Source organism: Palaemon carinicauda, chromosome 5 (assembly GCF_036898095.1).
Source record: "Palaemon carinicauda isolate YSFRI2023 chromosome 5, ASM3689809v2, whole genome shotgun sequence".
Classification (NCBI taxonomy): Eukaryota; Metazoa; Arthropoda; class Malacostraca; order Decapoda; family Palaemonidae; genus Palaemon; species Palaemon carinicauda.
This window is the reverse complement of record NC_090729.1, coordinates 156,915,561-156,933,875: the sequence shown is the minus strand read 5'-3', so window position 1 is coordinate 156,933,875 and position 18,315 is coordinate 156,915,561. Positions and strand designations below refer to the sequence as shown.

The 18,315-nt window shown below is 40.6% G+C and overlaps 1 protein-coding gene across 1 annotated transcript in view; it reads left to right on the top strand.

Moving 5' to 3' along the window:
• The window catches only part of Ubc6 (ubiquitin conjugating enzyme 6), a 48,527-nt gene extending 31,093 nt beyond the window's left edge, over positions 1-17,434 (top strand). The window contains exons 3-5 of the mRNA XM_068374237.1: positions 8,552-8,756; positions 9,122-9,250; positions 13,360-17,434. Of these exons, the coding sequence (XP_068230338.1) occupies positions 8,552-8,756; positions 9,122-9,250; positions 13,360-13,398 (373 nt within the window). The 3' untranslated portion in view covers positions 13,399-17,434. The remainder of the gene's footprint in view (positions 1-8,551; positions 8,757-9,121; positions 9,251-13,359) is intronic.
• Positions 17,435-18,315: the final 881 nt, after the last annotated feature.

Sequence of the window (18,315 nt, the reverse complement as noted above, 5' to 3'; positions counted from 1 at the left end):
AGCTGGTTCGGCCCTCGGACTTGAAAGAACGGTTCCCTCCGTCGGGTCAGCCGGGGATCTGCATCCGCGTCCCCCAGCCCGCCCGCAGGTGTAACCGGGCTTCTTACGGGCAGCCTGGCCGAATCAGCACAGCTTGAAAGAACGGTTCCCTCCGTTGGGTCAGCCCACAAGGATCCGCGCCCGCGTCCCCCGGAGAGAGTACACGTACAGTAGTCCTCGACGGTACGGTGTTGCCGGTTCTGACCCCGAACCTGGTGCGGAGCTCCCCGCCGGGGAAAACCGATACCACTGCAAGGGGGTGCCTGGTATTCCGGAACCGAAGCGTCCGGGGAGTGCCCGGTGACCCGGTGCCTCGAGATCAAGCGGTAGGAAGGACTCTACAGGTAAGCGTAAGTCCCCGAAGACTCCGGTTAACCCCGCCCAGCGGGGGAAACGCGCTTCTGGTCGGACGGACTGGCCGAACCAGCCCGGCTGGTGCGGCCTTCTGGTCGGAAGGAACGGTTCCCGCTGTCGGGTCAGCCCACGGGAACCGCATCCTCGGCACCCAGAGCCTTGGGCCGACGAGAGTCCCCGCTGAACCAGCGTTGCTTGCGCTAACCCAGGCCCCTGGTGCGGACGTCCCCACAGATGAAATCCAGTACCTCGGCAGGACGGCGCCCCTGGCCCCAAAGAGCTAGACGTCCAGTCGGCGTGCCCGGTAACCCAGCTCCCCGGCCCCAAGCCGGATCCTCGGCTGACGGAGAGGAGCGCTCCCTGACGGAGGACTCCGTCTATAGGAGAGTGGTTAGCCTTTGCAGAAGACACCACAAGTACCGGAACCTGCAACTACAGATGTAGTTTCCTGGAAGTCAAGCCTTTTTGAGGATCAGCAGGACATCCTTAGTCAAGGTGTTTCAGACAGTAGAGCCTCTTCAGCCCCAGTCTGGTTCTCGTCAGCAGGAGCCTCCATGATGGAGAAAATGTCGAGGGACTTGTAAACGTCCCCCTCTTGGCTGGACTGGTGGGCTTACTCTTTGGGAGGTGTACAAGCCTCCTGTGACCCCGAGGACCCTGTCCAGCAAGGCCTTCAACCCTTAGGTTATTGACATATCAGTCTCTCACACTAACAGCTAACTGGGTGTTCTGGAAGCGAGACACTGTTCTGGCGAAGGTGTCTTGGAAGGCACCAGACAGGGAGACGCGAGCCATTCGCAGCTTTCCCTTGTGGGGAGAGTCTCTGTTTCCTCGGAAGGAACTAGAAACCATAATGGAGAAGGTCTTGAAATAGAAGGAGACTAACGTCCCCAGACCTACGACTCCTAGGAGACCGCCCTATAAGAGGTCTGTCTCGGATAGTGCCGCGACACCCCAAGCATCTACCAGCACTACGAGGAGAGAAGCCCCCCTCTTCCCCCTGGTCCGCAACGCCTCAGCCCCTCCGCAGGGGAGCTCCAGCGCCCTCTAGCTCCTTCAGGTCGGGATACCCCGCCTCTAGGGGAGACAGATCAGGCCGCCCCTCTAGAAGAAGATAAGAGTGGGAAGCCCCCTATCCCCACCCAACCCTCGGGTTGGAGGATGACTCAGACGTCATTGGCAAGCATAGAGGGCTCAAGGAGCGGAACCTTGGACAGTGTCCTTACTAAGAAGGGCTACGGACTTCCATTCCTAACGGAACCACTCACGCTTTTTCCGGCCAACCGGATAGAATAGCTAGATCCCAAAGACCCGTTAAAGAGGACCGCCCTTCAAGAGGAGGTGTCGTCCATGCTAGAAAAGGGTACCATGGAAGGAGTTTTTCTCCCAGGGCCAGGTGTCTACAGTCGCCTATTCCTGGTAGAAAAAGCGACCGGGGGGTGGAGACCAGTTATAGATCTGTCAGCTCTCAACAGGTTCGTCAAGAAGACGGACTTCAAAATGGACACGCAGAATTCAGTCCGGCGGTCCTTGAGGGAGAAAGATTGTAGGATGGCCATCGACCCCAAGGACGTACTTCCAGATTCCGGTCCACTCCTCGGGTCGGAAGTTCCTCCGGGTGAAACAGGGTTCCCAGATCCTGCAATTCAGGACCCCCTTTTTTCTTTGGTCTGTCAACAGCGCCCCAAGTGTTCACGAGAGTCCCCACGGCTGTCGCAGTGGGGGCGCACGAACGAGGCATACGCCTTATCAGATACCTGGACGCCTGGTGGCTTCTTCCCGCCTCAAAGGTCCTCTTGGAGGGACAAGGGAGAAGTCTCCTCCAGTTTTGCAAGGATCTGGGGAACTGAATCAACCCGAAGTAGTCAAATCTATCCCCTTCCACCGGAATGAACTACTGAGGAATAACATTAGACATTTTTCGGGGAGAATTTTTCCCTCGGAGAATAAGATAAGTAACCTCAGGCTCATTAGTCAGCCGTTCCTGTCAGAACACCCCAGGGGGGGCGGAAGACGGGCAGAGGCTGGTAGGTCACCTGGTCTCACTGGTGAACCTAGTTCCCCAAGGGAGGGTAAGGCTCAGATCCGTCCAATGGAATCTCAGGAACCTCTGGTGACAGACGGGTTCGCAGCAGGTGCTATTCCCAGTCATTCCAGACACGAGACCCTCCCTAGAATGGTGACATTGCCAGTCGAACTCACTCAAGGGGACGTCCTTCGGGACCGGCCCTCCCGAGTTTCTACTGTTCACAGACGCCTCCAACCAGAGATGGGGAGCCCTTCCCCTCGACGAAACGGCACGAGAGACCTGGTTGGAAGGGGAGAGGCAACTCCACACAATGTCCTGGAGTTGGAAGCAGTCCAGAAGGCGTGCCTACACTTCGCAAGTCTGCTAAAGGGGAATACCGTGGCGTGGATGAGCGACAACGCCACGGTAGTGGCATACATGAAGAAGCAGGGTACTTGTAATCGAAGGAGTTGTGCGATCTCACCATAGAGAATCTAGATTGAGTGGAAGGAAATCAAGGGGTGATGTTAGCAAGGTTCATTCCCGGGAAGTAAAACGTTCTGGCCGACGGCCTCAGCAGAATGGGCCACATAGTAGGGACGGAATGGTCCCTTCTCCCAGGAATAGCCAAGCTCATCATTCAACGATGGGGTTCCCCGGTGGTTGACCGCTTTGCATCAACCTCAACGCCCAACTCCCAGTCTATTGATCCCCTGTACCAGACCCGAAAGCTTCCTTAGAAAACTCTTTTCAGCACAAGTGGGACAATCTGGATGTGTACTCCTTTCCCCCCTTTTCACGCTGATAAGACAAGTGCTCAGCAGAGTAAAGACGGCTCGAAACCTACAGATGACTTTGGTAGCGCCCTGGTGGCTGGAGAGAGAGTGGTTCGCGGATCTAAAAGACCTATCGAGTCAACCGCCGTGGCCTCTGTCCATCAGGTCAGACCTTCTGCACCAGCCTCACTTTCTCAAGCTCCACGACAGGCCTCTCTCCCTACGTCTTCACGACTGAAGACTAAGAGCGGCTCCTGAAGAAAGAAGGATATTCTTCCTCCACGGCTAAGAGAATGTCTATATTCCTAAGAAGTCGCCAACCGCGGTCTTCCAGACAAAATGGACCTCCGTCGCGAAGTGGTGCGCTGAGAGGCACATTAGACCTCTTAAGGCCTCTGTCCCAGACATGACAGGTTTTCTGGTGTTTCTCAAGGACAAAGCGGAGATGTCAATCCCAGCCATAAAAAGGGGTTTGGGCTGCCTTAGGCCAAGTCTTCCTCCTGAAGGGCATCGTCCTGGGGGCCTCGAGACACATAGCGGTGCTTGTCAAAAGCTTCGAGCAGTCTTACCCCCCTCAGGCGGGAAAGGTTCCCCAGTGGGACTTAGGCAAGGTCCGGAAGATGATGTGTCGCTCCCACTTTGAACACTTGAAAGATATCGTGAACAAAGATCTCACCCTCAAGGCCGTCTTCTTGCTGGCCTTGGCGTCCGATAAGAGAGTGGGCGAGATACATGGTTTGTCATTCGACTTCTCTCACTCCGACCAGGTATCAGGAGCCTCTTCGTTTCCACAGGTGTTAATAGGAAGCAAGTTTCCGAGAACACCATTTCCTGCTGGCTGAGACAAGGCATCTCTGGAACCTATGAAGAGGATAAAATGACAGTGCCAAGCACTCCCCGGACCCATGACATCAGGGGTCTGAGCACCCCCTTGCCCTTCGAGAGAAACATGGCGGTGAGGCAGATCCTACAGACAGGTACTTGGTCGCACCAGTCAACCTTTACTGCCCACTACCTCAAGGGTTATTCAAGGAAATCCTTGGACGGGTTCTCCATTGGGACAGTCATGGCCGCCCTCCGGGCTGTGTAACGGTAAGGCCAGAGGCTGTACCCAACGATGAACACATTCTTCGCGACTACATCCGGAGGAAATCGTCAGAAGAATTTTTTTAAGAGGTAAAATCTTAGGTAATAGCGTAAGGTGGCGCGGTTACCCTCACTCCCGTACTCTGATAGGCCCCCGCATTCCATAGCCCTCTAGGCCCTACGTGCCTAGTCAAGTGTCAGAATAGCACTCCCGCCTCCTAAAGTATAAGTCTCCTAAGAAAGTAATTCGAGGTAAGTTTCGTGTTGGAACAAATAAAAAATTTTAAGTAATTTTTATTTTTCCTAACATACTTACTGAGAATTACTTTCGGGTAATGGCCCTCCCTTCTGTCCCCGAGTGCCATCCTTCCATTGCCAAGTTGGGCTATACGACGGACTTAATGAGGAGAATGGCCCAGAGAAGCAGTGACCTGCCCTAATCCTGCCCTCGGGGCGCATCCTTTGGCGGCGGGGGTAGGCCTGTATGGAGAACGGGGTGGGGGATAGCGGCGCCAAAAATCTTGGTCGAGAAAGAGACACCAAGTGACTCTCCTAAGAAAGTAATTCTCGGTAAGTATGTTACGAAAAATAAAAATTACTTAAAATTTTTGATATTTCATATATAATCTATAAAAGGACATATGACAGCCTGTTCAACATAAAAACATTAGCTGCAAGTTTGGACTTTTGAAGTTCTACTGATAAGCGTGTTCCTTCTCGTATTTTGAAATATTGAATGATTGACAAACCATGGTTCAATGATGATTGTAGACTTGCTTATTTGGAAGATCAGGAGACATATCATTAGGTTCGACTTGGAAAAACTATACTTCGTTTAAAGCTCTTATATTTTATGGTTCAACTGAAAAGGATACAATTTTACCATAAAAGATCCCCTTTGTTACAACCCAGGATTCTGACTGGTGGGCTACCCTTAAATCTGCACTTTTTGGATTATCCTTAATAGATCCTTCTTTACATGTACCAGAAGGCTCTGTCACTCGGTCAAAGTCAACCCTTTTGGCTGATTGACATTGATCAGAGAAATGGGAAACTTGATCACCTTTATTTCTGTTTACCTGAGGCTAAATGAAGTAGTTTGTGTTTGGTCATGTGAAATTAAAGCTTGCTTTCCTTTGGTTCTTTTTATAAAGCACCTGATTTCGTAGCTCCCAAGTTTTCTGTTATTTTTCACCAGTTGGCAAGAACAGGTTCAGTTTGTACTTGATGGAGAGTTGGTAATGTTAGACTGTAATGTAAATGTTTGTGGTAGTTCCAGGCCTGCTGGTTACTGCCACATTTCCATAAATCCCATATCTAAACTTGGGCAAAACATCTAAATAGGTATGCTGAAGGTAATAATTTGTTCCCTCCCTAGTTTGCAATTTGGCTCTTGCAAAGGCTTTGGATCATGTAATGCTCTTCTTACAATTTCTAATGCTATACAGAAATATAATTATTACTAGTTAAGCTACAACCCTACTTGAAAAAGCAGGATGCAATATAGTTATTATTAGTTAAGCTACATACCTACTTGGAAAAGCAGGATGATATAAGCCTAAGGGCTCCAACAGGGAAAAATAGCCCAGTGAGGAAAGTAAACAAGGAAATAAACTCTAAGAGAAGTAATTGACAATTAAAATAACATTTTAAGAACAGTAACAACATTGAAATAGAAGAATATCAAAAGAATAGTGTGTCTGGGTGAACCCTCAAGGAAGAGAACTTTACCCCAAGACAGTGGAAGACCATGGTACAAAGGCTATGGGACTGCCTAAGACTCTAGAACAATGGTTTGATTTTGGAGTGTCTTTCTCCTAGAACAGCTGCTCACCATAGCTAGAGTATCTGCTACCCTTACCTAGAGGAAAGTAGCCACTAAACAATTACAGTGCAGTAGTCAACCCCTTGAGGAGAGAAGAATTGTTTGGTATTCTCAGTGTTTTAGGTGTATGAGGACGGAGAAGAATATGGAATAAATAGGAGAGACTAATCAGTGTATGTGTAGGCAAAGGAAAAATGAACCATTGCTAGAAGGATTTAATGTAGTACTGTCTGGTCAATCAAAGGACCCAATAACTCTTGTTTGTGGTGAGAAGTGCATATAATCGGCCTTGATTTTAGTGCCGCCTTTGACCGTGTTAATCATGAGGCCCTTGTTTTCAAACTCAAATACTTGGGAGTGAATAGGTCTTTTCTTATCATTGTTATTGAATTATTAAATAATAGATTGCAAAGAGTAGTTGTTGATGGGACCCTTAGCAACTACAGGTGCTCCCCTGTTAATGACATTGGGCTAACAAGCAGGTGTATTCTTGGAAGTTGACAACACAGTAGAGGTGTTTGCGCAAATACGCTTGTAGACTAGACGGGATGACCTGTCCAGTGAAAAGATGAATCTTCCAGTTTGGTTTTGCGGGATTCCTCTTGTCATTGAGTGAGTGTTGCTATTTTAAAGATGAAAATTTTGTATATGTGAAGAAACAAATAGAAAATTTGTACTTTTTCTAGCTGTACAAACCTGAGTCCTTTGAAATTTTCCTCCTGAACCACTCTTCTCATTCTAAGGTGCTAGGAAAAAAGTGGCCATTCTGTGATGGGCTGGTGAGCAGTGCTTCCTTTGTTATTATAAAGACTGCCGAGTTCTGTTATTTTTTTTCATGTTAGAAGAGGATCTTTTTCTACTTGCTGGAGAAATGGTAGTGTTTCTCCTACAGTATTTTGTTAATGTTTGTTATAGCTCTAGCCTTACTGATTACAGGCAAATTTCCATAACTCCCATGTTATTAAAGAAAATTTTTTTAATGTCTTTTGTCAAAACTTCTAAATAGGTATGCTGATGGCCATTTGTTCCCTAATTTGCTGTTTGGGTTTTGCAAGGTCCTTGAAGCATGTAATGCTCTTCTTAAAATTTTCATTGCTATACAGAAATCTTATTGATTCTGGTCCAGAAGTTTGATTGGCTTTCATTTTAAAGCTTCTTTTGACCATGTTAATTATGTTTCCTTTATTTTCAAGTTTGAGCTGATGGTAGTAGATGGATTTTGGCATAATTATTGAATTTTTAAGGAATCCATTCCTAAAACTAGTTAAAGGGGCACCATTGTGGCTATAGGAATGTAACATTTGGTGTTCCTCAGAGGTTATTTTTGCTCCATTATTTTTCATACTGTATATACACATAAGTGGTTTGGCCTAAATGACAAGCTTGTTGCCTATGCAGAAAAGCTTCTTTCTTTGCATCGATTCCATCTCCTGAATTTAGTAAGTTTTATTGCAGACTCTCTTAGGCGAGATCAAATTAGTGTATGCCATTAGATTCAGGGGATGACGTCAAGCCCTAACAAAACTCAAAGTATGATTCTAGGAAGGACAAGGACATTTGACACTCAACATCCAGATGTTTTCATTGACGATGTCTCCTTAACACTATAGAACTCATTGAAACTTGTAGTCGTGATCCTTGGGTGCAAATTTAGATTTGAGAAACTTTTATTTAATGGCAAAAAAAATGTTATAATGAATATAGAAACTTTTGCAAGATTTTTGCTGATCAGTCTGTTATGAGGAAATTTTTTAATTCTTTCATTCTACCACTTTTTAATTATTGTTCTTTTGTCTGATTATCATCATCTGTCTGATCATCTGGTGCTGACTCATTTCAATTGAACGAAAGTTTGCTGTCTATTAATTTCCGTATTCCTGATCTCGACGATAGTCTCAGGCACCGTCATCCAATGTGAAAGCATTTTGCATGAAATGTTTTCATAATTCTGACCATCCTTCGAATTCAGATCTTCCCCAAACTGGACCATCTAGTACATGGTACTAGGCATGCAGTCAAGTCTAACAGTATTACCTTGGCAATCATATGGCTTAATACTACACAGAATTCTAGAAGTTTTATTCCATCTGTGACCAGATTATGGAATGATCTTGGTCTGGTAGTTGAAATGCTGGGAACTTCAAAAGTTCAAACTTATTGCAAACACCTTTCCGTTAAACATGTTGACGCAAGTCTCGCATCATAGAATAGTATACTGTATATGACTTATCTTTTCATTGTTGTTACTGTTGATATATTTGTAATATTATTTTGTGATTTCTCATTTATGTTATACTTTATTTGTTTTCTCTTTTTTTCTCCCTTCTACACTGTATTGTATGTACTTTTTGGCAGCCTTATCGTGATTTCTTTACCAGGAATGTCAAATAAATGCAAAGTTTCTATTGTTAGTAGATTGCAGTAACCAAACATCGATTTTTATTTTTTCATCTTTTTTGACAGACCACACGACACCCCATTTGAAGATGGCACTTTTAAATTGACTTTGGAATTCACAGAAGAGTACCCTAACAAACCTCCAACGGTGAAGTTTGTTAGCAAGATGTTTCATCCTAATGTATATGCCGATGGTGGTATATGCCTGGATATTTTACAGAATAGATGGTCCCCCACTTATGACGTAGCTGCTATTCTTACTTCGATACAGGTAAGCCTATGCGGGAATTGTGGGTGTAAGGACAATTATTGTACTGATTTTATCGTTCAATGTTATAATTTCTTTGTTTTTCAGGACATTGAATTAAAAAGTTATAGAAATTCATAAGGGATAGGATTTTATCACACAATCTTTCTCTACATCATTGGTGTGCTTTCAGGTGTTTAGTTTACAGAAAATTTACCAAATTTTTCTTACTTTTATATTGCACATTTTGAAATAAGTTTCATAAAACTATTACTTGAAAGATTCTAGTACATTCTCATTTTTTAATCAATATTAATTAGATATGCCCTTTGCTAATTGTACTGTACTGTATTACTATATGATTTGTGTGTTTTTTTTCATCTTTATAGTCGCTGCTGGATGAACCTAATCCTAATTCACCAGCAAATAGTCTTGCAGCACAGCTTTATCAAGAGAATCGACGTGAATATGAAAAACGTGTAGCAGCTATTGTAGAGCAGAGTTGGCTTAATTTTCAGGTATGTTGTTAGTACAGTAATTATTTACCAGTTTTTGTTTTGAATTCCACCCAGTTTCCATTACTCACTTATTTAAAGTTTTTGAAACTTTTGAAAATGTCTAGATTTATATGTCGAAGGGAATCATGTCCCTAGTTTACAGTTTGCTTTCATAAAAGACTGGGAGCAAGTCATCCTCTTATTATAAACTCCAATGCTGCACAGAAATCAATTGATTGTGGTCAGGAAGCTTGTATGATTGGTATTGATTTTAGTGCTATATTTGACTGTTAATCAGGAGGCCCCGGTTTTCAGACTTAAACAGTTGGAAGTAGGTGGGTGTCTTTATTTTCGGATCATTATTGAATTTTTAAGTACAGTCAGACCTCGTTAATCGCGGTTTTAGTTTTTCGTGGCCAAGGAGGTAAAAAAAATAGGTGCTAATTGTGTACCCAATATTAAGAATTTGATTTCTAATAGTTGGCAATACTATTGGGATGGCCAAGAACAATGCAATACCTATTATTTAAAAATTCTCACAAAAATTGCAATAAAATTCAAGCTGGGCAATGATTTCAAATAGCCCGCGCTCCTTTACTCTGAGAGCGCTGCGCGCCACTATCCTAGCTCTATCTATACAGTGTGTATCCAGTTACTGTGGTAAATAAATTATAGCTATATTTGAAATAAACTGGATTTTGATTAAACTGGTGTTTCAATTAACTGTATCCAATAATAATGGATGTAATATTCACTTCTCAGTATCGAATTATAATTAAATACATAGCGAATTATAATCTCATGCATTGTTTACATTCAAATCAGCTGATCAAATCTTCGTAGTCCATCGTCAACCTATATTCACCTTCACGATATTATCCCACTGATATGACCATTCACTTTCACAGAATTACCTCACTGATATAACCTATCATGAATATTAGTATGATATCTCCTTCACATTATTATTGTCCTTCACTTACTATTATTATATCATTTATCCTTTTACCAAATCCCATTCGTACATTTACTTTGCTCTCCCACACACATCTACAACGTATCGTTCCAACTCTTGATTCTCTTTATTTTTTGCGATTTTATTCATCTTCTCTTTTCTAGCTTTAATTTGCCATTTTCATCTTATTAATCATTCTAAAAGCCTTTCTTGTCCCTCATTCTACGTATTCCCATTCCCATTTTTCATTCCTTCTCGCATTTCCCAAATTCATTGATTTCGCTAAGTCATTTGAATTAGCTTAGATTTGGCACAGAAATGTGCTATCGCAAGGACCTGGCGATCTGAACGCACCCACGCTACCGCCTCCCCCTGTCTTGTCTCTGTCATATTGTTTCGACCTTCTCTCTCTGGTGTTTCACTTAACTGTATCTAATGATAATGTATGTAATATTCACATTTTAATATCTTATTTATTATTGAAAACATATACATATACCAAGGCACTTTCCCCAATTTTGGGGGGTAGCCAACATCAAATAAATAAAAAAAGAGGGGGGGGGGACCTTTCCTCTCTACGCTCCTCCAGCCTGACGAGGGACTCAACCGAGTTCTGCTGGTACTGCTAGGGCGCCACAGCCCACCCTCCCCCGTTATCCACCACGGATGAAGCTTCATAACCCTGAATCCCCTACTGCTGCTACCTCTGTAGTCATCCACGGCAACCGGAGGAAGCAGCAGGGGCTACCAGAACTGCGTTACAATCACTCGCCATTCATTCCTATTTCTAGCACGCTCTCTTGCCGATCTCACATCTAGCCCCCTATCACCCAGAGCTTTTTTCACTCCATCCATCCACCCTAACCTTGGCCATCCTCTTGTACTTCTCCCATCAACTCTTGCATTCATCACCTTCTTTAGCATCCATTTTCCATTCTCTCTACATGGCCAAACCACCTCAACACATTCATATCCACTCTAGCTGCTAACTCATTTCTTACACCCGTTCTCGCCCTCACTACTTCGTTCCTAACCTTATCTACTCGAGATACACCAGCCATACTCCTTAGACACTTCATCTCAAACACATTCAATTTCTGTCTCTCTGTCACTTTCATTCCCCACAACTCTAATCCATACATCACAGTTGGTACAATCACTTTCTCATATAGAACTCTCTTTACATTCATGCCCAACCCTCTATTTTTTACTACTCCCTTAACTGCCCCCAACACTTTGCATCTTTCATTCACTCTCTGACGTACATCTGCTTCCACTCCACCATTTGCTGCAACAACAGACCCCAAGTACTTAAACTGATCCACCTTAAGTAACTCTCCATTCAACATGACATTCAGCTTCGCACCACCTTCCCTCCTCTTACATCTCATAACCTTACTCTTATCCACATTAACTGTACTTCCTTCTCTCACATACCCTTCCAAATTCTGTCACTAATCGGCCAAGCTTCTCTTCCGAATCTGTAACCAGTACAGTATCATCCGCAAACAACTACTGCTTTACCTCCCATTCATAATCATTCTCGTCATTATTTTCAATCCTCGTCCAAGCACACGAGCATTCACTGCTCTCACCACTCCACAACATACAAGTTAAACAACCATGGCGACATCACACATCCCTGTCTCAGCCCCACTCTCACTGGAAACCAATGCTCACTTCATTTCCTATCCTAACACACGCTTTACTACCTTTGTAGAAACTTTTCACGGCTTGCAACGACCTTCCACCAATTTCATATAACCTCATCACATTCCACATTGCTTCCTATCAACTCTATTAAAAACAGCTAATTATAATCTTATGCATTTTTTACATTTAAATCAGCTGATCAACCCTGCCTAGTCCGTCGTCAACCTCAATTTTTGGATCAAATAACTCTGCCGATGCACGATGTTTTATAGTTTTTAGCTCTGTGGTATTTGATTATAAAGCCTCAATAGAGACTTACCAAAGAAACAAAGATTTCATTTATTACAGAGAGAGAGAGAGAGAGAGAAATTTGAAGTTTTCTGGCATATCTCTCTCTCTCTCTCTCTCTCTCTCTCTCTCTCTCTCTCTCTCTCTCTCTCTCTCTCTCTCTCTCTCTCTCTCTCTCTCTCTCTCTCTCTCTCTCTCTCTCTCTCTCTCTCTTTTTTTTTATAAATGAAATCTTTGTTTCTCTGCTAAGTCTCTATTGAGGCTTTATAATCAAGCACCATAGAGCTAAAAACTATAGAATATCTTGCATCGGCGGAGTTATTTGATCCGAAAATTGAGATTGATGACGGATTAGGCAGGGTTGATCAGCTGAATTGAATGTAAACAATGCATAAGATTATGAGAGAGAGAGAGAGAGATATGCTGGAAAACTTAAAATCTCTCTCTCTCTCTCTCTCTCTCTCTCTCTCTCTCTCTCTCTCTCTCTCTCTCTCTCTCTCAATATTCGATTTTGTTTCGGAAGCATTACTGTACATCCAAATGACTGGATCTAGATAACCAGCAATATTAGTCTTGTTTCATCATATGCCTGGCATCAATACAGTAGTCTTCCGTGAAAATACTGTAGGGAACAGTACTCACGAAACTCCAAGAAATCTCCAGTATTTACAGTACAGTAGGAGTTGATATGTTATATAATGCAATTTTTGTTTGGTTTTATTAATTTACTATTGAATTTTAGGCTCAGAAATTATTTTTTTACACATTATTAAACTTAAAATATAATAAAACATAATGGCCCACAGAAACTAGCGATATAATGAGTCCGCAAAATATATTTATACGTAGTATATTTGAAGATCTGCGATGTGCTGAGTGCCGATAGGTATACTATGATATGGTGATGCATTACTGTAATGACGCTTTGTTTATAAGTGTTGGAATACTTGTTTTACAGTACCCTACTTGTCCTCAATCAGGTATATGAATAACATTGGGTACTGGTGGTGTATTTACAGCTACTTGTATATCTTGAAGAATAACTGTTAAGCTTGGTATGATTTTGCTATGGTTGAAACTTAACAGATGTGGCCAGATTGAGGTAGCCAAAGAAAGGAAGTAGTTTTCCTTTTAAATACAGTACTGTATGCTGTAAAATTTGGTTCTGTACTAAATGGGAAAATACACATGATGAAATAACCAGAACATCTTTGATAGAGAAATTTATTTTTAGGATGAAGATGAAGGCGAAGAAATGAAGAAGGATACGTAGGGGCTAACAACAACGATGTTGCCTAGAGGGCTGGTCCACTGGCTCCTGCTACTGTTGTGCTGACGGCCGTTACTGTCTTCGCACACCTGCCACTCTCTACACTGCGTCTGTCTTGGATGATCTTGCTTCCCTCTACTGATCCAAAAGCTCTGGTAGCTTCAACCGTAACTACTAATTGTTGCACTGAAAGTCATTAGAAATATTACCAAGTAGAACACTGAAATATTATGATATATGAATAACAATTTGTATGATCACCTGTTATGTCTGTCAAGTATGATGTAGATTCACTTTGCAAACCACGTGGTTTTTTTGTGGGTAGGTGTGTTTTGAAAAAGCTATTACAACCTTAATAAAAGCAAGAATTTGGTTGAGCCGTGGGCGGGGAGGGAGGGTTTTTGTGGGTTGGAAATGCAGGATGCCTCCAGAGTTTTGAGTGGTGACCACCCTCTTAAGGGCTAAGATATTCATTGCGGCTACAAATAATGCCACACTTATCTACCCCAGCCAAGGTCTTTTCATCAATTTTGTTTCTGCAGATTTTTTTAGCCATTCGTCATCCTAAAGCTACATCGTGTTCATGACTTTTAGAAAAAGAATACAAAAGTGATAAATGTGTGTGTGTATACTTTTCTCACCTTTCTGAACAGTGCATGTGTGGAGAGGTTTCCGTGTGTGGAATTTACAATGCTTTACTACTATTATGATTATTATTATTATTATTGTTGTAGTAATTATTATTCCATAGCTTTTATCGCTTTTATGCAGATCATGGATGGCTACATACACGGATCAGTGTCTTTATTTTTTTTTTTTTTTTTGGGCTTTTATTACTAGTCACTCATTTCCACCTTTATTACTACCAGATTGCTAAAGAGGGACAGACCACAGACCACATTCACTCGTATGGTTCAAACACAGTTTTTGTTCAAAGTTAGGATGTGCTCTATGATGATATTGTAGTTGAATTTATGTCTGACATTAGTTGTTACATGTATTTTAACGGTAAACTTTGTTTGTGGTTTTTAAACCTTTGATGGTTATTGAAAAACTTCTAATAATTTGATGGGAAAGGGGAGTAAAATTATTTTCTTTGGAACACAAACTGAAGTAATTTAGAGAGCAGCATTTATGTTATTGATTTGATGTAGTATATTGCAAAGTACCTTATGTGTACAATTCTTGAAGAATAAATTTGCTAGTTTTTGAGTAATAGGAGAAAGGATAATGGCTTGACCTTTGCCAAGATCATGTTCGCTATTAAAATGTTATTTATAAAAATTTCTGCATTCATTTTTATATATCTAAATGTGATGGAATTTCATTCTAAGGAATAGTTGCAGTTTTGAAGGTAAAGATTTTTCTAGTGTATTTAATATGCGTACACATTAATACAGAACACTTATTTTGCCATCAACTCATGCTTTGCTTTGGTTACACCTATCGGTAGTTAACATCAGAAATTTGGGAATCTATTGAGTAAACTGTGTTTATTAACAGATTAACAAAATTTTGGTCCCATTATGAAATGCTGAATTAGTGTGGAAGAAGCAAAGGAAGACATAAATTGTATTCTTTCTCCAGAATTTGATGCTTTTGAATGCATATTGTCAAGGATATGATCTCATTGAAAGTTTTCCTTGCTGTTTCCCTTCAAGTATTACCAACTCAAGTTATTCAGTACTGGACAGCCTTCAAAAAGAATTTCAACCAATATCATCCGAGTGATCTATCTATTCATTCTGTCAGTGATATTTGGATAAAAGTTTTTGAGTTTTCCATTGTTTCTCTCTTGAGATCTTGAAAGCTTGGGAGTTATTGTTGAGTGGAGGTGGTGCAGGGATAGTTGGTGGCTGTGAATGACTGTTGTATTTATGCAGCATCACTGGCTTGTATCTGTTGTGTAGCCATGGACAGTCTTCTTGTAACATGTCTGTTATCGAATGCAAAGAAAAGTGTGAAAATGGCCATAGTGTACCTTTCATTACAATTTCAACAGTCCATGCATTCAGATGTTAATGGAAAACCATTAGAATTTTTTTTTATATATGTGATAATTTACTCGAAAAACTTGAAATATTAGCATACCATTAGCCGACCAATAAACCATTCAATGAAGTAAATATTATAGCGTGAGATTGATAAGGCAAATTCTGTGAACTCTTAACAGAAAGAATTTGTTTAAACTTACTTTTTAATAAGAAACTCCTTCACTTTGGCTGGTTCCCTTTGGTGAAAGGTGAGAAAAGCCAATGTTCAGGATATATTTGTTTTTCCTGCTCAGCTTAATAAAATGCAAACCAAAGTATGCTTTTTTTGTTCACATTATTTTTTTTATGTTCTGATAAATTCAATCAGAAGTGATCAGTTTTTAGTAGGTATTTTTGATAACCAGATGTATTTGCTCTCATAAAGGATCCGTATGTTTTAACAGATATCAGTGGTAAAAGCTAAGTTGCAGCTACTTTATTTAAAACTTTTATTATATATCTTGAAGAATAAATGTTTGTACAGGGTTTTCCTAAGTCAGGTCAGTCAGTTCTACAGTTAAGAAATTAGTCATGAAATCTAAAATGCAATGAAAGTTTCAAAATCATGTATACAGTAATCAGGTTTCTTTGCAGCATAGTGAAATTAATTCGAGGGAAGTTATAGTTGTATTTTTATAGTTAAAAGTTTGTACTTTCAAGGAGTCCAAGGCAAATATAGTTGAGTAGATTGCTTTTTCCAACAAAATCCTTTTTTTTTATTTTATTGGTAAATCATGAATGCTTTTCTTCGCCATTGCAGATTTAGTTAATATTCTTCAGAACTATGGTAATTCAGTACCTAATTACTGTAATACCTCTGTATATGATATTCATTTGTTCCGGAGTGGCTTTCGTAACATGATTTTGTCATATAATGAAATAAAAGGGAATTAATCCAAATACATTTGAATCCTTCAATACACCTAACTTAACAACCCAAATTTTGTTTCGCATTCCGAATATTATTTCATAATATGAAGCAAAAAAATCTTTTATCATTTCGTAAAAGGAAGTTTAGTATACAGAAACTTTCGTATCTAGAGGTTTCGCTACTGGGATTGAGTGAGTTGGCAATCGATAATTATTTGTTCCTTTATTCATCACTGCTTAAGTCTTAGATTTACTTATACTCTTAGATTTTTGCCTTGGTTCTTTGAGATGGTTACAATGTATAAAACATGCTTGGTTTTGCAGATTGTTGGAAAGTTTGGAGAACTTAAAATATTAACTAGAAAATTTTTTTTATACTTTGTTCTGGGTATGTTGCAGATGTATCCCAACATATTAACGTATGTTTTCATGATAAAGGTTGTTAAAAGACAAATGAAAGGACAACAAATAATCACACCAAATATGATGCTTACTCTTATTTTTTCTCCAAACCATATCAAGCAACTGCTGAGGACCAGTATGAGCATAAGAACTACCTAGTCCTACAATTCAGTAAAAAAGCTAAGTCACAAGTTTTAAGAGTAATTTTTCGAGATCTTGACGAGACTTAAAATGTTACGAGTTACCGGTCTTGTAGGTTTAGGTTCGATGAAATTGGAATTCCTATACAAACATTTATTCTGTCAGATTTCAGTAATGAAATTTATTGAACTGCAATGATGTAAAAATTACCTTCTTAAAATAATACTCCATTTAGGTAATTGTATGTGATTTTGTTTGGAAATCATACATTATAAGGTATATGTTCTTTTTCCTTTCTTATAAATGGAATGAAGCATAAGGTAATAATTTTTCCGGTGAAATTTGTATAACTTGAAGTATTAAAGAAGTGTTGATTTATATTTCATGTAATGTATTGTGAGCTGGTGAATTTCAAGTGTTGAAACTTCTCATTTTACTTGAAGAGTATTCAAAATACTGTACACATCCTATGTTTTGATATCTCCTTATACCTGTAGACGACATCTTTCAATTTTAATAGGACAGAAGGATTCCTATGTGAAGTACATTGTGCTTTGTGTATATAATGTTATCAATAAACTTCATCCATAATTGAGGAGTGTTTTTCTTTCTAATCCGTTAATTGGGAAGTTGAAGGCCTTTGGTATTATTGATTACTGTACCTTAGTTATGTTTTGTTTGACATCCTAATTATTGGAAAATTAGAATATTCCAATGTTTTTTATGAGTGTTGATAAGTGTAACTGGTGAATGTTTTGGACTCGGACTTTTTACCATTTATCATTGTAAAGAGTAACCAGAACTAATGAGAAATTGCAGGTCTTAGAAACCAGTTGGTTTTACTGTACAGTATACTACGAGTCCCTTTTGATAGTAAAGTACGGTATAGTATATCTTACATCAAACGTATTATTAAAACGATTGTTGAAATACCTTGACTGTACTATAATTTTTTTTTGTAAAATGTAATGTTTTAGCTTTACAGGTTGTCACATGGCTATAAACAGTTTGGCTTTAAAGTTTGGAGATTTGAATGCCTTTGATACCTTTAAATACAGTGAATTTACTCAAGATTTTGAAATTTTTCCCTTTTTTCTTGAAATACATCATCAGGTAATGTATTGGCGTTGAATTACTGTATGCAGAGTTTCACCCAAACCTATGTCTGCTGACCGAAGTTCCAAGAGAGCTTCAAACTTGGTACTATCTCCTATGTCAACCACGCGTAAAGAACTACCACAGTTTAGTGAGCTAGCTGTTTCTTCACGGTTGGTTATCCAGCATCTCCTCAGGGAGAGGCTTTTTGAAACCACCTGCGAAACAACTCTGCTTTGGATACCTCCGAAAATCTTCAACAGCAATTTACCAAGAAAGTGGGTAGTTTTCACTGATTGGTTTTGTAGGAGGAACGTTCTCAACTTAACGCCTATGTTCCGCTAATTGCGGACTCTTGTGCACCTGCAGGATGAGAAAC